The sequence below is a fragment of the Cololabis saira genome, chromosome 4 (assembly GCF_033807715.1).
Source record: "Cololabis saira isolate AMF1-May2022 chromosome 4, fColSai1.1, whole genome shotgun sequence".
Lineage (NCBI taxonomy): Eukaryota > Metazoa > Chordata > Actinopteri > Beloniformes > Belonidae > Cololabis > Cololabis saira.
This window is the reverse complement of record NC_084590.1, coordinates 28,987,853-29,012,212: the sequence shown is the minus strand read 5'-3', so window position 1 is coordinate 29,012,212 and position 24,360 is coordinate 28,987,853. Positions and strand designations below refer to the sequence as shown.

Below are 24,360 nucleotides of genomic sequence, written 5' to 3'. Positions count from 1 at the left end.
TACTCTTCCTATTGCAACACACTCACACACACGTGCAGCAGCAATCTACCACTCCGTGTGCATTTGAGATGTGACTTCAGATAGGTAGCTTTTATCTCTGTTGGCAGCTCCAACCTCACGTTTGCCAAAGCTTTTCCCTTGAAGACATCATAAAATAAAAATAACATACACAAGATGAATAAGGGAGTGATTGTTTTCTGCCCTTAAGCTGAATCAGTTACCTAACATAATTATTTCAGCAGGCACTGCCACTGAAATCTCAACTACAAGAGAGGTCTGAGTATGCCACACACACACACTTAGCAGAAGTTTCTTTTTCCTTTTAAGTGAATAATTTAAAAAACAAAAACAACGACTCACACAAAACCTTCAATATTTTTATTTTCCATCTCAAGCTTTAGGTGGCAGTTTTGTGGTGCACGTTTTCACAGCAATTTTCACAATTTTCAGTTTTCACGGCAATTAAGCTACAATAATGTCTGACACACCAGGAATTGGATTTGTTAAATATATCCAATATTTCCTGTGAGAATGTATTGGCCGAGCCCAGCACATTTTTTGTGACAATTGAACAGCATTTTAAGTGAATTGCTTTTAACAAAACAAAACTCCTGCACACCTTCTTCTCACCGTACACTTGTTTATTAGGCCAACGTTTCGGTCAAAGGTCTATGACCGAAACGTTGGCCTAATAAACGAGTGCATGGTGAGAAGAAGGTGTGCGGGAGTTTTGTTTTGTTAAATTTGGCTGCAGCGTTCCTCCTCCGACTCACCTTTCTGCAAATCCGGTGTGCAAAAAGTTTTCTACTTCAAGTAAATTGCTTTTAAAACACAGTCCAATCAGAGTTGAATATGTGCATTTTAATGTCTGTTTTCTTCTTTCTTTGTAGTTGGTGTTTGATTCTTGATTACCACCAGCTGCAGGTCTCAGTTTGCACATGTCTTTTATATATCCCCACATGGTGAGAAGAACAATCACAAAGCTATGATTTACAAATCCTCACAACACCTTTGTTGTAATTGTGTGTGTGAGTGGGGGGGGGGGTATTATTAGCCTTCTTGCTGGAGTGAGGAGGATCACATGAGGCCTTTTAGGGGGATGGGCAGATTTTTTCAGGGGGTTGGTATTGCTTTAAGAGTTTACTACCAACACAAACCTCACTCACACACACACACTGACACACACCACAGAAAGTTTGTAGATCAGGCGAGCAGTAGGATACCGATGGATCGGAAGTGACGGGGCTGCATGAATTTCAGGAGGAGGCGGAGGAAAAAAAAAAAGAAAAAGAAAAGAGGAATATCAACACAAAGCAGAATGAAAAGCAACGTGGGATCCTCGGCTGAAGAGTAGAGGCGCAGGATCTTCACAACAACACCGACGCAGAGAGACTTTCAATGGAAGTAGGTAGCCGGGAGTGAGACGCAGAGATTTGAGTGAGTGAAGCCGCTGCTGTCCGTGTGATATCCATGACTGTGTTTGCGGCTCCTGGAAACTCTTGGCACACACAGTGACCTATAAACTACAGACTCCCCTTTGAATATGAACGAAAAGACTTAACGAGAAGTCCCAGGAGCCTGCACTTTGGAGGGAGGGGATATGAACGCAGACCTCTGGATTTCGACTCGATCATTTAGTGTGTCTGGTCCAGTGTTGCGTCGTAGTCGGGTATGTGTGCGAGTCGCGCCTGTGCGGCTCCGGTTCTGACGCGTCTGTGCGCCCTGGTGCTGCTGCTGGTGCTGCTGCTGGGGGCCGGGGGACTCGGGTCCGAGCTGCGGGTCCGGGTCCGGCTCTCCGACGGACTGGTGACCGAGGAGGTCCTGGAGGCGGACGGCGAGAGGGACTCGATATCTCTGGAGTTCAAGCAGGGAGACGGGACGCTCATCACGTTCGTGGCGGACTTCAAGCAGGTGAGAGAGAGAGAGGAGCGCCCGGGCGTTACATTACAAGAAAGTTCTCAAACCACCTTTTTGGAAAACACAAATTCCTGAATAAATCATTTTACATTTATCACCAAGTCGATTGTATAGTACCTAATATAAAGACTGATATCCAGGAAGTTTCCAGTTAACATTCTTTCCCTGGTAAAGTGATAAAATGAACCCTAAAAAACGTGATTGGTGTGTGAAGAGGGAGGTAAATCCTGATAGTTATCCAAAAGAGGAAAACGGCCCCCTTGGTCATTATCAAAGCCAGTGAAAATTGTGCAGCTTTTTTTTCTCTCCTAAAACCTAGGCTATTAAAGAGGCCCAACTTTACTCTGGAAAACACTCCTTTAAAAAAAATAATTAACACAGATAGGCTACTATTGGAATTTCCTTTAACAACTTCCCCCAAGGGGAGGAAGAGAGAGAAAATCCACAAAAATTTCCACGTGTAAATATTCTTCCAAGATACATTTTAATCCACTTTCAGTTTTGATTTCCCTCACGTAAGGGTGTGGTATGATCCCCCAGGTAATACTGTACAAAAGTGTTGAGCACCCATACTACCTTAATCAAAGTTTTAATGATAACCACATTTATTTCAACTCTTTTGTAGATACAAACATAAAATACAGGAACTTTGCTCTCTTAAACCTCAATGGTGAAAGTAGAGTAAATTTACTATATAAATTGCACTGTTTTGTTTTATATATGCATGTTCTTTTTATTTACATTTTATTTATGTTGTTTTCTCCATGGCCAAAAGGTGACTGAAAAGTGACCACTAATCAGTCAAACAATTAATCAGCTAAGTTAAAGGAGCTGTATGTAAGAGCAATAATAAAACGAATCATAAAATGACCCTGATATGTCAACAGACATTTAAAAATCATGTTCATTTCAAATACTTATGTCACTGACAACAGCACTCAAGCCAGGATATTCCAGTTTAAAAAGAGGAGTTGCAGCCCTCAACTGATGTTTATGTTGTCATTTTTTGTTTTGGCCTGAAGCTCCACCCTCCACCTATCTCCCAATCATCAAGTCAGTATTGTTTCTGAAGCTCCACCCTCCACCTATCTCCCAATCACCAAGTCAGTATTGTTTCTGAAGCTCCACCCTCCACCTATCTCCCAATCACCAAGTCAGTATTGTTTCTGAAGCTCCACCCTCCACCTATCTCCCAATCACCAAGTCAGTATTGTTTCGGCATCCGGGTTGCCAGCTCGGCCCTAATTATCGCAGCCATAGCAGCCTACATTCCTGTTGCATTCTGCAGCCTACCTGGCAACCTCTGGTCGGGGGAGGAGGGGGAGGGTACACGCCGCTCAACAATATTTTGAAAGTGACTGCAGTACCAGTTTTGGCCATTTTTTACAGACGGCTCCTTTAACTATTTTCTGTATGTTTCCGGAAGCAGAACATCTGGCCTTATGCAATGTCTAGCTCAGCAGCTCCCCCTGTAGGTGTGGTGGTTTACTCACTTTTATGACAGTGGGTTTGCTTACATGCTCGGTGTAGTTAAGCTTGCAGCTACAGCACAACTCGACTGTTTAACTGGACTAATATACATCCATGGGAACGGACCACAGTGCGACTATACCACAATAAGTAGCAATTGTTGGCACCTGAGTTTGTATTTTTTTTGTACTGTCTGTATGAATCAAAGCTCGAGGCGGGAACTCTGGAGCACATGCAAAGGGCATAGACCAAGCGCCAACTATTATACTTCCGCATTGAGTCTCACGAGGAACTAAGTTTTGTTTTTATTTCCTTGACTGATCGATCAAGGCTAGCTCCAGAAGGTAGTCAATCTCCATTAATTTCCATGTTAAAAGTCCATTTTTAGAGAAGGAATTAACATGTTTACAGCCTGGTTCAAAAAGATGTTTTGGTCTCAATCGTTTGATTTCACATACATGACAACTCTGAGGAGGTTGAAGTTTTTTTGTACCACGCCAGGAGAGTTTATATCAAGTCTTGCATTTCTTTCTAATATGATTGACTGGTAGTCGGCTCAGCCAGTCGCTAGCTGCGATCACTTCCTCATCCATAATAGTCATGCTCCCGCCCTTCGCAAAGCAACCATCTGCTTTTACCAACCCAGCTCGGCTAAATGCAACGGTCATTTGTGATTTTGCTATCAAGTCGATATGTTAAACAGTACATCCCACTGTAAATGTCTGACAGCAGCTCTGTAGATATTTTGGCAGGGTTTGGCTGGAGGAGCTGAGAGCACAGCTTACCGGTACTTTGATTGACATGCAGTGGGCGTGCACTGGCTGCGCTCCAAAGAAGGAAAACGGGCGTCAGAACCAGTTTTCCGAAACCAATTGGTCATGTGACTGAATGCTTCATCCATTGTTATATACAGTCTATGACATAGATGAGATCCAGGCTATCTATGCATTTTAATTAGCTCAACTACAACTTTGGGGTTCAATGATTAGTTGACGTTGTTGTCAAAAATCAATCATAAAAACAGTCACCAACAAATTTAACTGTCAACTATTGTCGGCAAAAAGAAAAACTTCAACAGAGTGAGGTATCGCCTTCCTTCTACCTCTACTGAGAATTGCATATGTACAATAGCCGTTATTGTCGCCACACATGTTTTCCAAGAGAGGAAGGCATTATCATCCCTTCCTATCTCTGCTGAGAGTACAGGCCATAGGCACTATGATGGTGGCCAAAGCAACACCAGGGCGACTGGCAGCAAAGTTAGTTAAAAGATGGATTTTTGAAGTGTCTTTCTTTCTTTCTTGTCTTTTTAATTAGCACATCATTTAAACAGCCACCTGCAAAATTTAAAAAGCTGAGAGCTAAATAAGACCCATATAATAATTATGAGATTCCTAACCCAATTAATCATTTCAATAATTGATGAAGAGTTGTTAGTTGCAGCCCTACTTTAACTGCATTATCTGGGTGCATTACCCCGGCAGTAAGAAGTTTGGTTTAATTCCATTTCAGTAGGACTACGCTGTTTACATGATTTCTTTTTTTGTTTTTTTTGTTTTGTGTTCCTAGATGTCTTTACATATGCTTAGTCTATTGCTCGTCACTCTTCGGTTTTCTCTTCGTCATTACTTTCCCGTGTCTCTTTTAGTCTCCTCTGCCATGACGGTCACTGTAGCTCTGTGAGCTAGGTTCGTTATGTTTTGTGAAATAATAGTGCTGTAAAGTGACGCACAGTTGCCGGAAGAGACTGCTGAGACGGGAGTCAAAACTCACCCTGGCTGGTTTTTACTTATATTAGGAACAGGAGACTGTAAGAGGAAGACTGGGCTCGCTTAAAGTAGAATACATTCCTTTAAATTACATTGAAACCGATGCTTTAAACTGAAACAAATTTAAGAGGTAGTGTACATTTTGATAAAATAAGATCTGGGGTGCCTAAGACTTTTCCAGAGAACAGTGTGTCCTGCGAAGTCCTGTTGTGTACTGTCATTTAAACAATGTTAAAAACATTCCCTTTTAAGTGTGGGCCATTCATCATATAACAGCAACAAATCTGTTCAGTGCTTTAAGGGCTGAAATCAATCAGCTGTAATGGCCTCTTGGTTCAAGATATATAGTTACCCCAAAGAAAGTATGCGTGGTCCCAAATCTGAAGCTTAAAATAAATCACCCCTAAAGCCCAAAGCCCCAGGAGCATTTACTGTAATCTCTAGTAGAAAGTTTCATTCATGTTTTTCCATCACATAATGAGTTTCACAAAAGCCAAAACAGCTGTTGCTGTGATGAAGACGCCCACCGACCCTCGTGGCCTTAAAACCCCTGGTTCCAGTCCAGATCTGATCTTAAGCGGGCATTTAGCAGACCTCTGAAAGCAGACGAGCAGCTCAAGTGTCCGGCTCTGGACAGCACAGTGGGTGTAATGTTTTTGGAAATGTTTCATTTGTGGCAACATCTGCTCGGAGACGCATAAATTGTCAGTGCTGGGGAGGAAAGTCGCCACAGCTTCACAGAAGTGGGGAGCTCTACGGTAGAGATGCACAGTGCAAAGGCATGTGTCTGTGATGGCTGTTGTCACACAGGAGCGGACGGCCTGGGGAGATGTGAAGGGGGAGCTTTACCAGGATTAAGTGGGCATATCTGACCTTTTTGATCTACACGTCTGGTTCACTAAGCAATACTGCTAATTTAGAGTTGAAAGAAGAGCCCATCAAGCCCAATCACTGGTGACACAGACAGACGGAGACATACGATCGTCTGTGAACGGAGAACACTTCTGTCGTTGCCGCATCCCTCCAGTCATGCGCGTGTCTGCACACTCACACATCCACCCTCACATGTGGTTTTGTTTATTTGAATGAAGTCTATAAAACGTCTTTGATCGCTTTACTTTTCCGCTGCCTGATTTATCTGCTCCAAGTGTCTGTTGCCCGTCTTGCCTGGTTTCTGCATCTTTTTACTTTGCTCCCTCCGTCCTGGTCTCTGATTTTTCCTCCATGTGTTTTTATTCAACCGCTGCACGCTGTATCTCCCAAGATTTACGGAAAGTTGGCCGCGTTACCACTTCCAGCTGCTATGAATATACAGCTGAGATGGATGTGATGTGTGAAGTAGAGTGCTCCAGCAGGAATGTTAAAATGCTGAATCGTAGCAATGGTTCACATCCAACCTGTCAAGAATATACGAAACAAGTCGATCTGCTGTTCAGTTGAATTGATCTATTACTGATTGTGTATGGACAAGAAAAACATTACTGGAATCGTTTCAAAAACGGCTTTTGATGAGTCATTACCACAGAACAAAAACCTTCTTCTTGTTCTTGTGTTTTTTTTCTTGTTTTTTCTTTTTTAATACGTGGCAGCAGGGTTCAGCAGTATAGTAATTGGCCAACAATGAAGTGGTCTTCTAAATTTGAGCTCAAAGTATTGTCAACTTTATCCAAGAAATGAATCACCAGGATCAGTCCCACAATGACTTCAGGAGGGTTGTTTGCTCTGAGGGCATGAGGACATATGGAAAAGATCATGTGGTTTAGTCAGCTGACAGCACCTCTGTGTCATGTCCAGTGCATCTCCACATGTGGAGAACACGGTCTTTTAAGTTCAACCCAATAGGAAACTTAGATTTTATTATCTTTTTGTTTTTAAATCAGCTAAACAGGGAGATGATTGCCTACCACTTACTCTGCTATGTGAGGAAGGTAATTGTCACCTGTAGTATTTAAGAATAAACTGACCCCAAATTATACAAAACGGTAGCAATCTCCCTGCAGCAAACATTTTAATTACATGCTTGATGTTAATGCACAGTTTTGCAAATGTAGCTCTTCTGAAATTATATCCTAGCTGCTGGTTCAGGACAAATCTGCCTCTCCTCCCTCAGTAACTACTGCAACATTTTATGGTTTAGCACAGTCTGAGACCTTGAGCTGGGGAAATGTCTGACATACTTACAGGGTTGTTTTTGGTCTTTCCAGATGTAGAAACTGTCAGAGAAGCTAATCAGCGTATACTGTGTGCGTCTAGCTTTCATTTCCAACCAGTGGGTTTGATCAATGCAGGAATGTGAGCGACTTCACAAGAGTCTTCGCTGAGTCGACGCTCAGAGAGGGCTCCATTTCTGGGATGCAATGGTGCACATCCGATCCATCTGCATCCACAGTCACGTGTACTTCGGGTTTCTATTGATACTTTGGAGTGGATCCATTTTAATACTTATCATGTGTGAGTTTTTTTTAGGGGAGAAAATTTGAATAAACCTTTGGCCACACTAGGGCTGTTGAATTTTGAATAGCTTTCCTCCCACGCTAATGTTTGTACCAGGCCCTTAGTTGTGTGGGTTGAAAGCTCTCTAGCTGTCTCCCGCTCTCATTAAAAGCACCAAATATTGGGAAGGTAATTAAAGATATTTTTTTCTTTCACTAAAGGTTGGAAAAAGCAACCTTTACTCTTATGCTGGAAGTACAGTACAGTACGGTCGTGGCATGAGTTGTTCTGATGGGTCAAGAGATCAACAAATGAGGCCACATGACACAATATTACCACGTTACAGTAGGCACATCTTTTTTTTTTTTGGTAAAATAATAGCATTGTGGTGCGCCTGCGTTTTAATCAGTTCTTTTCTTTTTTGTTGTGAACCTGGAAATGTCACGGGTGGCGTAGCTCTCGGATCGGTTCACCCTGGTGCACATTCGATTGTTTAAAAAAACAGAGACTTTATAGGCACACCCGACTGTAAAGTTGCTGCAAGAATGAATTGGAGATCCTTCACACACCCATATGTCAAACTAGTTGTTGTGGGCGGGGAGGCAGGTTGGTTAGGATATACTGTACGTGTCCTCGCTTGGATAGGTTTCTGTTTTGCCAGAGGCCTAACCCAGGTTCAGAGTCGATCTTTGACCTTTATTATCTATTTATGAGAGGCCTGTTGGCAGTCCAGATTACCCTCATTTTGAGATACATCAGTGTTTGCCAAGATTTTGCAACTGCTAGTTTTTTGTTTTTTTTCTGTTTGCAGGAGCTGTACATCAGTTGCAAGTCAGGACAGTCACTTTTCCTTTCATTTTGCTCCCACGCCCACTTTGTCACTTGCACAAACTTGTTAAAGTCCTTTTCACATGTATGTGTCACCTCCTCTGAGAAATGCTTTTACCTGCAGTTGTTCGCGCTTCCCGCGCTGCTGCCGTCTCACGGAAGTCTCATCCAGACACGCTTTCCTTTCCATCTGGTGACAAATGATCATGTTGGGTTCCTGTCTGAATGTGCATACTGGTGCATTTTCATAAACTTTGCCCTTTTTTTTTATGTTGCTTCCAATTTGACACATGTCTGAACTAGTGCAATTACACATTTCCTCCACCCTGGTTTCACCTTGTAATAGTTAGATGCAGCATCACGTATGTTTTAAATGTATTTGGGCTGCTTTTTCTGATTGTATCACGATCTGGAACATCTCCCATCCACTTACACGACATGCTTGATAGCTTGGTAAGAAACGTCGTGGAAAGGACTTGTTGCTATTTAAAAAAAAATATGGCCACTCTATAAGAACTTGCTCTTTTTTATGTATTTATTTATTTACAGATTAGCAGCTTTTTGGAAAAAACTGGAGTATCAGATAGAGACAGCATCCTTTTTTCATCTTTACAGCTCTGACACTGCTACTGTAATAAACCCTCATGAGAATAACACTGACATGTACAGAAAGTGAGATTTCCAGCTGCTTCCATCCATCACCACTTTGATTTAAACAGTCATTGCACACTTGGCTCCACATTATGAGTAGTTATGGCAATATATCTTTTTTAAGAAATCTGAGTGTATATCAGGACCCATTTTTTATTCTTCACTTTGTGTCAAAGCAGCTGGGATATAAATAAATAAGTAAAATCACGGTTTAATCTCATATGGCAAATAACTTGCAGTACTTTCAAAAATGAAGCCTTAAGAAGCATTAATGGAAACTGTTTGACTGCCCTGACTCTGACATGTTGAGGAAGTTATTAATGTTATTCATCTAAAAAGGAGATTAAATTGTCTTTAAAGTAAAAATGCAGAATAGAAATCCAGAGGTAATGGCATCGCTCTTTGGAAGACCTTTTCTCCGACACGTTTCGTTTTGCATGTGTGCATGCGGGAATCTCTAGAACGGTCTGTTTTGTCTTTTTATTTTTCTTGTAATTACATCACATTGATGTCCCTTTAGAGCTTTAAGTACCTTAATGTGCTGTAGGCTGAAATAACACACTTCTGTTACTCAGTTTATCCTCCATGGCTTTGTATGTGTGCAGGCAGTGGACCTTTTTTTTTTTAAAGTTTCAGTCATAAGATTAGGTTTTATTACCTGGGCATCCTTCGTTCCGGACACCCCTGAATCCTTGTGAGGTTTACTTTCTTCCACCTCTTTGTTGTGACTCTTCATGGCCCCACATGGGCTCCGTATGGCTTCTCAAAGACCTTTTGCTCCAGCTGGTTTCTATATCCTTTGTTCCCCTCCCTCCAGCTGGCCAGATGACACTTATAATACTGCTGATAAGTAAATAGAAAGTGTCCATTGCCTCATGGTAAGAGAAAAGGCCTAGAAAAGATAGACGGCTATCACCATCCCTTTTTTTTTAGATATTTTTATTTTTCCCTGATGAGTGACAGTCGACAGCTATGTGCTGTGATTGCAACCTCTGATGCACACGGAGACAGCAGTTGTGGCTTGCTGTGTACATAGCTGTAATGTTTTCTCTGTACCTCAGAGGTTTTAACACTGCACTTAGCAAAAAAAAAAAAAAAAAAAAGCTAACAAAGGTTGTATCACAGCAAACCCTCTTTCCTTGCACACAGTGTCCTTAAATGTCCCCTTTGTCAAATTCATACTGCAGCCATTTCTTTTTTGGGAAGTTCTGCTTGTTTAGTTTCACACTGATTAGTTGTGTTTTTGCATTAGTGAAAGTTCAGACATAGATTAAGCATTTCAATCATAACACTCCACAGCCCAGACGTTATTACATTATTCCCTTTTGCCAAAGAAACCAGATTTCTGATCTTGCAGCCATTTCTGCTGTAAAAGGCCTGAAAAGGAGTCAAATCTAGAAGTGAAAGGACGATAATAACTATTTATAAAGAGACAATAACACAAATTGAAAAAGAATCATCACCTTTGACACTTCAGAGTTTTTGAAGAATATTTGCATACAATACTCAGAGAAATACAAGATTTCTCCATGAGTTGCCTTTTTTTTTAAGAGTGGATTGAGTGTGGATAAAACAATTGTTTTTAATCCCTTACCCTAACAGAACTTTTTTGTGTCCCCTGCAACAGGATATTAAAGATGTGGAACAACATTTATAGCTTGAATGAGGCGGCAGCCTTCTCTATTGTTTATACCTTATCTCTCTGCCTCATTTCCTTCCCTGTTTACTCTCCCTGTTTGCCTCCCCCTAATTTCCTGAATGCAAAGTCTCCATAAACTGTTTGGTTATTGAGGTAATTGTATCCAGATTCTGTGTGAATCAACACACAGTTCTCTCTGTGCGGTTTACACAGGTTTTATGCAGGTTTAAAGGCTTTTAAAGTATAAATTGGTGAAGTTTTGCAGCTGTGAGATTGTTAGTTAGCACTCTTATGCAGTTGCAGAAGTTGCCTTTCATTGTAGTGAGGAGAATAGCTGAGGGGAACGCCTTTTTTTTTCTCCATGGCCTCCGGTGTTTTGATTGTCCATTCACTGCCTCTGTTTACTAATTGGTTAGCTCTTTGGGCAGCCAGGTGTGACCAGCCCTAAATGTGACTCCACATTCCTCCCTTTTGGAGCCTCTGTAATTAGGTTCAACTCAAGCATTTCTTAGCTCCATGTGGCTTTTTTTTCCCTGCTCCTTTTGTCTGTGTCACTGTCTCCAAAACTGATCTTTAATCCCTGTCCACACCTGTGCTTTCTTTTTTTTTTTTCTTTCTTTTACTGGCTTCCCTCTTCCTCCAGTGCAAATATGTCCCTCCAATCTCCAATCAAAGTAAATCCATATATTGTTATAAAAGGGCAGTCAGTCATTTTTAGTTGTCTTGTCAACTTGATAGGTTGTTCTAACTCAAACATCTTAGGTAATACTTTTATTTATTAATTAATTAATTTAGTTCTGGCTATGGACCCAGACAGGCCTGCATTGATCCCTGGTGACTCATCAGAGTGTGGCTGACCAGCACTCCTGCTCAGCCAGCGAACAACCTTATCAACAGACTGGGTCTTAGAGGGGATTTGGAAACAGGAAGAGCCCCCTGCGCAGGGGACAGCTACTGACACACTCTTTGTGAGCACATTTGTCTATGTTTGAATATCCATCCTTGCATATATGAGCCGGTTTAGTTAGCGCAGCACTCTGGCGGATTGGTTCTTCGACATTTCAACTGGTTTGGACTACAAACAAAAGATTCTCTCTTATAACAACTCATTTTCACAGCCATTAAACCAGATTTATACTGAGGAGACTGTTTGTTTAGTTGGATTTCAGTGACGGAAGAATGTTCACTGTAAATGGTAGTCTTTGAGTGCGTGAATGGGCTTTTGTGCACCTTTTAACTAATCTGGACCATTAAAGGTAAACCAGCAAACAAACAAACCCCCCACTCTCCCTGCCCCCCTGTTTTCGTGTGTAACAGGTCTTCGTATGTTCCGCTAGTCGAGCTGCATAAATGCATACTTGTTTTTGGCTGTTGGCCAGGTTGTTTGTCTCCAAATGTTCTAGGTCCAGGGTGTGAGAGAGCAATGTTAAGAAACCTGCACTCGTGCAGATTATTTATAGCGGTGCTGACATTTACAGTGCTCTGGTTGAGGGGGAAGAAAGGAGGAAAAAAAAAAAAAAAAGAACACAAAACCCAAGGCTGTGCTGTCCTTTGATTATGGTATTGCCAAAAGTTGCTCTTTTAATTCCTCAACCTCATACCTGGTGATTTCCCCAGAATTTGAAGCCTTTCATTTTTGACATTTGGTGGAAATGCACGTACAACGGGATGACTAATTTTTCAAATATAGTCTGTAAGGAGTAGTTGTGATTGCGTACAGCCGTACTCTTCATTTTCAAGATTTACCCGACTGTAATTTCCTTATTTTCATTACTTTAAGTTTAATTGAGAATATTTGATCATAAAATGATGACTCGTATACCAGCAAAACCAGGATACACAGATCAATGACTCTTTTATATTTATTTTACCTCAGTCATGCTGCACCTGTATCCTTATCCACGTACACTTCACACCATTAACCATTGTTTGAACAGTCAGTTCATTATTCGCTTTCTCTTGGTGTTTGGATATTACCTGTCGTTATCACAACAGGTGCAACACTTCCTTTAATCGCACCTTCTACCTTTTTTTTTCTTTCCTCTCCCCTCTCTTGCTTTGAGTGTGTCTGCACAACGAGCCATTACACACACCCCAGCGTTGCTTTTTCTGCCAGGAAGAGGTGAATTTAGTCTTGTCCAAACTAACAGCTGAATCCAAAAGCTTCTGTGTGGATGGATGGTGTGTAAATGATGTCATTGCCTTTACTCTGCTTGCTTTAAGGTGCTGCATTGAGTATTGTTTCAGGAGCACATAACTGCTTAGATATCAACACTGACTTGTTATTGCGAAATGTATTGCAGTTTGTCCCAGAGTTTGCGTCCGTTCGAGTAAACAACCAGCTGCGTTGTGAGCGTTTCTTGGTTCAGTACTACACGGCCTGCATACATGATACCGGCAGTCACCACTAAGGGGCAGAGTGTAACCTGTAGTTTGAAAAATACAACCATAAATTAAAGCTGCAAGCAGCGATGAACGGGCCCTCGCACTCACGGCCACCGCCCCCATGAGCATATCAGAAATGACACCACCCACGACTTCCTATGTCAAACCATTCAAAAGATATAGCAGAAAAAAGGGACAACCAATCAGAAGAAGGGGCGGGGCTAATTCAGGCCAATGAAGGTCAAGGACTCCATACAGAATCTGATGACACCACCCACGACTCTCTATGTCAAACCATTCAAAAGTTATAGCAGAAAATCGGGACAACCAATCAGAAGAAGGGGCGGGGCTAATTTTCACCAATCATGGTCAAGGACTCAATACCGAGTCCCATGACACCACCCACGACTCTTAATGTCAAACCTTTCAAAAGTTATGGCAGAGAAAATTATTCTAGGGGGCGCTGTTGAGCCGTTAGGCCACGCCCATTAATGCACACCATGAAATATCAAATTTATCGCCAGGCCTGCCTTGCATGCAAAATATGGTGACTTTTGGGGAACTATCAAATATGGACCAATCAGTTGAAGGGGGGCGCGCTTTTTGGCGTCTAGCGTCGCCACGGTAACACTTTTGAAAGAGAAAAGTAATACGCGTCGTCGCAGGATAGAGACGCACATTATGATGTATAACACACCTGGGTGCACGTTACGGTTCGGGCCGTATTAATTCTCAAAGGAATGGCATATATTGCTCCAAAATTACGTGATTAATTCAGAATGTTCAAAATGTCCGACTTCCTGTTCGGTTTCGGCCATGGCGCCAAGAGACTTTTCTTTAAGTTGCGACATGATACAGGTGTGTACCGACTTTCGTTCATGTACGTCAAACCGTATTCTGGGGCTTGAGGCGCAAAGTTTTTTCGGTCTGAACCAACCAGATGAAGGGTGGGCGCGCTTTTTGGCGTCTAGCGTCGCCACGGTAACGCTTTTGAAAGAGAAAAGTAATGCGTGTAGTCGCAGGATGGAGACGCACATTTTGATGTATAACACATCTGGGTGCACGTTACGGTTCGGGCCGTATTAACTGCCGAAGGAATGGTATAAATTGCGCCAAAGTGACACGATTAATTCAAAATGGCTGACTTCCTGTTCGGTTTCGGCCATGGCGCCAAGAGACCTTTCTTTAAGTTGTGTACTGATACAGGTGTGTAGCGATTTTCGTGCATGTACGTCAAACCGTATCGTGGGGCTTGAGTCACAAAGTTTTCCGGGGGGCGCTGTTGAGCCATTTTGCCACGCCCATTAATGTAAACCATTAAATATCAAATTTTTCGCCAGGCCTGACTTGCATGCAAAATTTGGTGACTTTTTGGGCACGTTTAGGGGGGCAAAAAGGCCTTCCTTTTGTCAGAAGAAAAAGAAAAAGAAAAAGAAAAAGAAAAAGAAAAAAAAAAATTCCTACAGATACAATAGGGCCTTCGCACTGAAGGTGCTCGGGCCCTAAATATACAAGGAAACAGTTGGAAGTGGAAGTTATCATTGTTTTTTGTTTTTTTTTATTATCGAGACTTAAAAGTCGAGATACAAACTAAAATGTTGACAACATTGTAAGTACAGAAGGAATACTGGCAAAAGTAATCTGATTCAGTTTTTCTTTTTCTTATATCTGGTTTTTCTTTTGGCTGTTCTCAGAAAATCTTTTTTTTTTTTTTTTTTCCACACAAGACCTGGGTCTTTTTCGTTTGTGGTTTGACATCGGATATGATGTTTCCCGACTTCAGTCTGAACCAGACACCAACCATCTAACTTCCGGGTTGAGTCTTGAGTTTTATTAACCAAGATTTGTTGCAGTTCCTCAACTGGCCACTAGAGGCCTTCTGCAAAAGCAAGTCCATCCCTAAAAAAAAACAAAAACTTTTTTGTCTCAATCGTTTGATTTCACATCCATGACAACTCTGAGGGGTGTGACATTTTTAAAGCACAGGAGAGTTTATAAAGCATTACATTTATTTCTAATATGATATATTGACAGTCTGCTCTGCCAGTCGCTACCCAGGGTCACGTCCTCATCCGTAAATGTCATGCCACTATGCTTAGCTAAGCAACCAGCTGTTTGTATTGACCAAGCGTCGGCTAAATGTGAGGGTCATTTCTGATTTTCACCTCTGAGAAACTCTTAAACGGTATATACCGCTGTAAACATCTGCCCGCAGCTCTGCAGATATTTTCAGTGGGGTTTGGCTGAAGGAGCTGGTAGCCAAAGCTAACTTTGACTGATGATGGGCCCCGTACGAAGACAAATAGACTTCAAAACGGCTCTTTAGAAACCAGTGGGTCACATGACCTGATGCTTCATCCATCGTTTTATACAGCCGATGCCGGTTCAAAATGAAGTCTGATTATAAGACTGATATTATTATAATAATAATAATAATAATAATAATAATGTGAACAACCAACAAATCCAATACATTTTTTGGCAAAAAAAAAAAAAATCTGAATTGAGTGTTAAGACATGCAGTGTGAAAGTAGCCTAAGAAACTCAGAAAACATGTTTATAAAAGCAACTTAACCCCCAAGTCTTAAGCTGGGCATACACTGTGTGATTGTCGGTTCGTTTTGAACCGATTTTTCCACTCGTGCGACTATTTTTTGGATCGGGCCGGATTTCGAACCAATCGTTGGTTGTGCCTCGTGCAGTATACGTGGGGTAACAACGAGAGATTAACACCTCACGACGAGCTCCCGATCACAAATCGTGTGCTCGCAAGAAAATCAAACGTGTTTGAAATCCTGGTCGCTCCTCGTGAAGGTATCGCACAGTTGAAGCAGCTACGACCCGATTGGCCTCATCCTTTCGCAGAGAGCATGCGCAATCTCTATCACGTCAGTTTAAAGTGTTCACATTACAAATCATGTTTTAATAGCAGAAAAAAAAGACCGCATTTCCCACGTCTGCCCAGCCAATTCCTTGTCCAATCACGACGTTGTCTAATCTTTTTTCATTTATCGCCACACAGAATGGCACAAATTGCTAAAGCCTGATTTATGGTTCCGCGTTTCACCAACGCAGAGCCTACGCCGTCGATTTAACGCGGAACCATAATTGAGGCTTAAGGCAGCGCGTTTGTTTTTGCTGAGCATCTTCAGTGTCTCCCACTTCGGGGTTTCTCCTCTTCTTCCACTTCTTTTTGACGTTGCAGTTCCAGTACACAGAAGTCCGACGTGAGTATGATGAACGTATAGTGTGAGCAGACGGGTCGCATCAGAGCATCGGGACGTACAGTGTGAGAACATAAATCGTGGGCTGCGAACTTTTGAACTCAGCGATCTAGTCGTGCAGTTTGAGATGGGGCTGAATCAAACAATTTAAAATATCGCACAGTGTATGCCCAGCTTAAGTGGGACCTTCTGAGCTGCAAATTGCTTGTTGCCAATTTAAGTGTTCTTTATGACACTTAAAGGAGCCGTCTGTAAGAAATGGCCAAAACTGGTACTGCAGTCACTTTCAAAATATTGTTGAGCGGCGTGTACCCTCCCCCTCCTCCCCCCGACCAGAGGTTGCCAGGTAGGCTGCAGAATGCAGCAGGAACGTAGGCTGCCATGGCTGCGATAATTAGAGCCGAGCTGGCAACCCGGATGCCGAAACAATACTGACTTGGTGATTGGGAGATAGGTGGAGGGTGGAGCTTCAGGCCAAAACAAAAAATGACAACATAAACATCAGTTGAGGGCTGCAACTCCTCTTTTTAAACTGGAATATCCTGGCTTGAGTGCTGTTGTCAGTGACATAAGTATTTGAAATGAACATGATTTTTAAATGTCTGTTGACATATCGGGGTCATTTTATGATTCGTTTTATTATTGCTCTTACATGCAGCTCCTTTAAAGATTGGAACATAAGACCAATATTATTGAAAAATTAGAATCTGAAAAATAATTATAAATTACAGACAACGGCTAACAAAGAAGGACTGAGATCCTTGAGGTTACAGGCAGCGCTGCAGTAAAATGGACTGAAATATTGCAGCGTACAGAAATATCACCCAAATTGCAGTACTGGCAACTGACGGTGACCACCGTCTGTTTCTGCAGCCACGGTTGCAAGGTGAAACTCCTTATCTTGGAAAGGAAAAGCATATATAAATAAATGTCATCACTGCTGATGTTTTAGAAGGAAATAAAGGACATTGTCGGCACCGTGTCTTCTGGGGTAAAGAGAAGGCAGTTTGTTGTCGACTCAGTTCAAACACTGGAGTTTATGCAGGTTTTGGATTGCAGTAGGACACATGACGCAGGCATATGCCGATTGTGGTGCAGGATAAGCTGGCCTCCAGCTGAGACCTTTTTAGAGAAGTTTATTTTAGGAAGACAAACTCAAGACAAATTCTGCAGTTATAACAGAAGAATGAGTCTACAACCTGATAAATCATATACATTTAAAAAAAAATGTTTCTTTAGTTGTCAAGCCCAACGTGACATGAGCATTTTTCTTGAACAAGTCACACAAACTTTGGGGGAGCATGGCAGAGTGCTGACTTGCACTGCCACCTCACAGTAAAAAGTTTCCATCTAGACATAACAGCTTGTTCACACATTTTTATTCCAAGGAATGCTAAGGGATATGCTGCTAATACAAATCTGCAGGTTTTCAGCTTGCAGGCTTTGATTAATGACCAGACAAACGAGGCCCTGAGAGATCCCAATTAGTAAACATCACACCTAAGTTCTCAGAAATAGTGACCTGTCCTTTCACTGGACGACAAGTGTGATATTATCACCACTCTGAAACTGAACTATATGAAATGAAAAAAGAAAATGTATGGTTAGATTATTAAAAGAATGTGATGAACAGAAGGCTAAAACCTCCGAAGACATGTTATCAATATTTCAGTGACTATAAATGACTCCAGGAAGTTTAGTCTTTTTCCTGAACAGGTGCTGAAAGGCACTTGCACCCCCTTGAAACCACAAATGATCACCACATTTTGGCTTATAAACAGATGAGATGCGCAATTTGTCCCGTTCCCTCTAATGATGCCTGACTTCTTCTGTTTCCTCTTAATGTTGGATTACAGCAGTTGTCCCTTGGCTGCCTCTCTATATCTGGCATGCAGACGTGAGAATGCTTGATCTTAGATTTTTTTCATCACACTCTCTAAAAGAAAGCCAGTCATTTTTCTCAGCATGTCTAACTACTCCCTGAAGATTCTCTGCTGTCCGGAGTCTTTGGTTTGGACACATCAATAAAAAATGTTGCCACTGTCAGCACGATTTACCTTTTTCGCCCTTTCCCTCAATGGAAATCAGGACATCTAATGACACAGAGGAGGAGATCTCATAGTCTCCACCTAACCACAAAGTCCCTTCCAAGAAGGCAGAGCTAGTGGAGCTGCCCTGCTTCTCTGTAATTACTCTGAGAGCCCTGGGGCAAAACCATGTGGTTGACACGAAAGCGTTCCCTCTTCTTTCTCTCTCCTTGCCTACCTCTGTGTAGCGCCATGCGTCTGCAATATGGGAGGTCTTGAAGTCGTGGCCTCTGCATCAGCCCAAATTTGATGGTACTCGCCCGTCCGTGTGTCTTCATTGTTCTCCCTCTTCCTTACACATCCGTCTGTTGGCTGTGATGTATTCTCACAGCCTCTGGTCTTGACGTTCTCTTTAATCACTTCAGCTTTTGTCTTCTTATTATCCCTGTATGGGAACAGCGGAGGGATCTTGTTTTTACTGCCTGACTTTCTGTGGTCCCTTTTGAGTTCACAGAGACATAATCAATATTTATTCTGTAATTTTCCTACCAAAGGTCAACTGGTATCGCATGATTGCATTGTGTAATACCCTTGCTTGTATTGCGCGGTTGCCAGAAAGTCCTCTGACAGACAAAAGTTGCTCTTTTTTAGAAAGAAGTGGCGATCATGCAAAGTGGTCTATAAAGAACTACAGAGCTTAAACACTTGGGATGAAGGGTGTATTGGTTTTTCCTCTCCCTGTTTGTAAAGAAACTGGGACCAAAAAGCCGGAGGGGTTATCTCCGGGCTCTTTATCAGTCTCATAAACCTTTAGAACTGCTTCTCCTCAGCAGCCTGTTCACTTCAGATGGCGGTGTGAAAAGCGGAGGAGGGGTGTTTGGGACTGCGTGTCTATGTTAAAGGGGGTGGGTGTCCGATGAATAGGAAGACTGGTCTGCTGCTCCGCTCTCCCCTCTGTTGCAGCTTCCCATCATGCTTTGCATTTCCCCTCACAGAACTCTCCATGGCCTTGAGTTTGGTGCCAGATCTCTCGGGCTTATGCCAACAGAAACTCTTCATATATTTATTTTTTCTTCACCGAATTCCTGCTATCAAGTTTTCCCTCTCACACGCTTCCACATAAAGTAGCATGTGTCCGTCTTATACTGCATGTAAGAAATTTCAGATAAGTTTGTCATAAAACAGATGCAAAGCTGTAATTTGACAGTGCAAATAGCCTGAGGAGAACTGGAGCAACACTGCACAGGCCTTCAGACAGTTGAAAGTATCAACAAACTGTCAGATGAGCCTCATGGGTGCAATGAATCTAACCCCCTTTTTACTGTGAGCTGACAGTTGTTTGAACTTCTTTGAACTCCACATATTGAATTACTTACAGCGTCTGGAGAAGTGCTTCATTAAGTGCTGCAATAGAACGAATATTTGCCCTAATCTGTTTGAGCCACGCACATATATACAGCATGTTATTATAACGGTGCCTCGCGCACCACTTTAGTGTCCACAAGGAGTTATGCATGTTTATCTGTTCAGCCAGTCATCTTTCCTCCCCGGCCTCTCGCAGGATGTGAAGATATTCCGAGCGCTGATCCTCGGCGAGCTGGAAAGAGGGCAGAACCAGTACCAGGCCCTGTGTTTCGTCTCTCGCCTCAACCGCAATGAGATCATCCCCAGCGAGTCCATGGCTCGTCTCAGACAGGTATGATGCAGCATACGCTTCTACTTCAGGAAAATAAAGGCCACAATATTCACAGAGATCGTTTTCAGAGTTTTTTGCTTTCATAACAAGTCGTCTTTCAGACAAGTGAAAGGGGATAGTAGACCTCAATGAGTTTATTTTTACTGCACTTTGAGTGTAAAGCGGTGTTGCCTGCTGGAACGCAAGTGCCGTATTTGGAGTTTTATTAACCATCTAACACCATTTTTACATTTTGTTCTGTTTCTCTAGTGATTATGTCAAAACTGTTTTTATATTAATAGAGAAAGAGTTGCATTTCCAAGTACTGATATTTGGAGTTAAGAAAAAATTGTAATTGGCATTGATCCGCATTGTGGCTTGGACCACAGACCCTGATGTACTGCTACTTTCGTTTCTGGGATGAGTAGATGCACAACCATTGTTGTTTCGTACCTCGGTCTGCAACTCCAGCCCCACTTTCGGCCCACTTGCAGTATTAAGCCAAGCTAATTTTAAAACTTCCAAAAACATTCAGTTGTATCTTTATTTCATTAACATCTTTTATTTGATGCCAATATTCAGTTTCATATTTGCCAGGTAAATAACAGATATATTTGTTAACCAGTGTCCTCAAACAGGTTCATGTGTGTACATAAAAAAAAATGGTCCTGAGCCCTCGTATACTAAAGATTCAGATCCTCACACACTTGACATGTGGAGAAAAAACAAAGCCATCCCTCCCTTCCAATTACCCAGAGTTCCACAAGGCGTGGCGTCAGCTTCACATTGTCTGTTTAACTGTCTTTTACAGATTTACAGAGATTTTCCCCAGTTTGCAAGTGTGTCCCCAGTTTGCAAATGTAAAAATACAATTTCTTAACATTTACCGTCAAAAAATGTTTTATGTTTTTATAATGCAAGTCATTGATGGAAGAAGTTTGATCATATTAAACTAGCAACTGGTAGAAGTGGTTTCTAACAATACTTGACAGCGTGGGCTGAAAATTAAGTCCTTCTCTTGTCTTTCATGAAACTGCAAGGGTAAATGTGGGTAGTTTGTGGGATTCATTTAAATAATCCACCCCATAATTTTTTTTCTCTAAAAGGGGAAACTCCCAAAAATGCATATTCAACAGATGCAAAAATCCCCTTTGTCCACGCCTTTCTGTCGCGCTCACCACAGTGCATCTCTAGTAATTACAGACAGCATTTTTTTTTCTTCTAAAAGCTAAGTAATTTGACACAATGTTGCTCCTAAATGTGAATGATCAAACGTGAATGTCTGTTTGTTTTCTTCCACCTGCACCTGTTGTGTGACACACACACATTTGTCACGGAAAATGTGATCATTTCTAATATCTTCTCAGAAAAATCCTCATGCCATTCGGTTGGCGGAGGAGCGGCGAGGACTGGAGCAGCTGACGATGAGCGCAGCTGTCAATCTCAGTCGTGCGTGGCAGCTCAGCTCGCACATCCACAACATGTGTAGTGAAGCTCACGAAGCCATTTACACCAGGGAGGCAGATGTCAAACACTGGCTGGACAAAGGTAACCTGCTCTTTTTTTGTTCATTGTTCATGTTTCTCCGTTTTCTTTATCGTTGTTTTCTGTTGATCGTCTTCAGATCGGCTCTGTATCTCTGAAGCTACAATCGCTATCTATCAAACTCTAATCACGTATTACTGTCTAAGTTTCAGCTGATAAGGCTCTGTGACTGCTCCTGCTATCCACTTTTCCACTCCCATCTGGCTGTTTACATTCCACATATAATGTGCACTTTACTAAGGAAAAACTGTTAGCGCCGTCCCTGGAAAATGTTTCATTGTTTTGGATTTTGAATATGTGGACGTATTTAACCATTTATTTATAATAAAAAGATGCTGTGGGATCCAGATTCTTAATAGGAACAAAGTCCAGTTGTCCAGACTGAGGAGAATCCACATGACAGCTCTATTGTACTCTGACAGCTTTGTTTTAAAGAAAACAATGTGGAGGGCCGTGGTTCAGCAGGCACCATCATCTGCAGCGGGCATCATAGTAGCACCTCCTTTGCATAACAAAGCTCTTCTTTTACTTCACCATCTCCCCTCTTTTCCAGCCACTTTGTTTGTCGTCCTCAGTTCAGTACAATATGTAATTGAGTGGCAGTAAAGCGATTCACACAACTTCTGTTGTTTTTAGATGCCCCCAAGCTGTGATTTCAATGCTTTTGTTTGCATTACAGGAGTGGACGGCTCTATATTTGAAGTCCTCCCCCAGACAGCAGAAGAGCCCAGCTTTCAGGCCTGTCATTCGACGAAAGACATGTGGCAGCCATGTCTCTGCACGTTCAGCCTGCGTCTGGAGTGGTATCCGTGTCTGCTGAAGTACTGCCGCAGTCGGGACACAACGGGCAAAGGCTCCACCTACAAGTGTGGCATAAAGAGCTGTAGCAAGGGCTACCATTTCACTTACTACGTTCCCCAAAAACAGCTCTGCCTATGGGATGAGGAAACCTAGCATTTTTACTCTGGATGATTAGCAAAAGAGAAATGCTTTCTTCTTTTCTTTTTCTTCTCCCCCCTCCTCAAGCCAAGTCGCTGCTCCTCAACCCACGTTCAAAGAAAACAGTAACACTGGACCTTGGTTTGTTTGTTTGGCGAGTGGAGCTGTTTCAGGTGGGGAGAGCCGACATCCAGATGTCCATGCTGGAACAGAAATATATTTAACTTCCAAGAGGGACCAAAACCTTTTTAAAGACACATAGATACAGCAGAACAGCTAACTCTTGACAGTTTTCTGGGAAAAAGAATAAAGAAATGACACATTACTGTTGGCTTCACTGTGACTTTGCCAAAAGGTTGTCACTTTTGTGCCTTTTTTTTGGGAGAGGATTTATTGGAGCAAATGACGCATAACAACGGCAATGACCTCTAGAACAAGCTACAGCATGCACAGGCCCGGCAGTGCATTTCTGGTCAGTTACACACCAGCAGAAGAAAAACAATGCCTCACTCTTTCACAGAGGAGTTGAACAAACCACGATCTCCTGTCCTTGTGAAGGGTTAAAAGTGGTGGATTTATCTTCCTTGTAAAACTCTGCGAGAAACTTTACCATCTAAATGCTCGTTCATAACAAAATAAGCTGGCTGACAAAGAAAACGCCTCTCCAGACTTTATTTATTTCAGTTGCAAAGTAAAACTATGGAGGACTATTTTTATATCTTTTGACATAACCTCATCTATTTTTTTTTTTTTCTCCCTGGGCCACGTCTCTAAACCACAGGTCCATAGCAACAAGAAATCTTCAAAGTTGTTTAACAATATTTTAACTATTAAGATTTTTGTTTGTTCTCATGCACGTTTTCTGGGTTTCCCAGACGTCACTGTTGTTGAGTTCCCATAAAGGACACATAATGTCCACAACTCTCTTTCTTCATCTGATTTTAAAAAGTGCCAAATAAACCAAAGTCAATATAAATGCTTAAAGCTTCAGTTTCCAGGATCAAGTTCCACAGTGTGGCGTTTTTTTCATGCCTTGTAGCTATTTCAGTAATTTATACTGCCATCTACTGGTTAAAAGGTGTTAGTTTCTTCTGATTCCATTTGTCAACTTTAAATGTTTATAATTTATACATCTCGCCTCATCATTACATGTGTAATTCATTGAGCACTAATCGGACCAAATTAGGTTTTTGGACTGTTTTACCTCCATCTTCATTTTGGCCTTTACTGCAATATAAACATTTTTTTTTTTCTTTTGTGTTTGGTATGCCCTGCTTACTAAAGAACCAAATGAGTGATATATTTCTGTTTGTGGCCTTTTGTGTTGATCAAGTGCCTTAACATTTCCAGACATTTTGCTATGTAATTGATTTAGTAAGCTGTTAAACATATTTTTCTATTAAAGATTTGTGAATATGTTGTAAAAAAAAGTTGCCTTAGGGAGAAGATGAAGCAATTCAGGTTATGTACCTTCCTAGAGCTGTTTTACATGGATTGTTTCAATAAAGTATTTTGTTTTTGTTGTGGCTATGTATAGTGTAACTTATTTGGGGAAATGTTTACTGAACTGAGGAGGGGAAAAACAGTGAAAGGGTGTGGGTAACAACATGGGGAAGACTTCCTGATTCAGGGGACCTATAATGAAAAACACATTTTTTCTTGCTTTAACATATATAAAGTGATCTCCCCTCAGCCTGCCAACTCAGAGAAGGAGGAAAGCAGCCAAATTCTGCAGTGTCTGTACAGCCGCCCGGATGAGCCATCCAGTCTGATGTGGCTTCTACAAGCCGTTCAGATTCTGCTCCCTTTCGTTACGTAACCAAAATGCAAACCACGCCCACAACTAAACACCGTGTAA

At 41.8% G+C, this 24,360-nt stretch overlaps 1 protein-coding gene across 1 annotated transcript; it reads left to right on the top strand.

Annotated features, from left to right (window-relative positions):
- Nucleotides 1-1,184: 1,184 nt before the first annotated feature.
- Nucleotides 1,185-24,032, top strand: oafa (OAF homolog a (Drosophila)). The gene is made up of 4 exons (XM_061719345.1): nt 1,185-1,911; nt 19,905-20,039; nt 21,386-21,566; nt 22,243-24,032. The coding sequence occupies exons 1-4, from the start codon at nt 1,672-1,674 to the stop codon at nt 22,515-22,517; spliced, it is 831 nt and encodes a 276-aa protein (XP_061575329.1). The 5' UTR covers nt 1,185-1,671; the 3' UTR covers nt 22,518-24,032.
- Nucleotides 24,033-24,360: the final 328 nt, after the last annotated feature.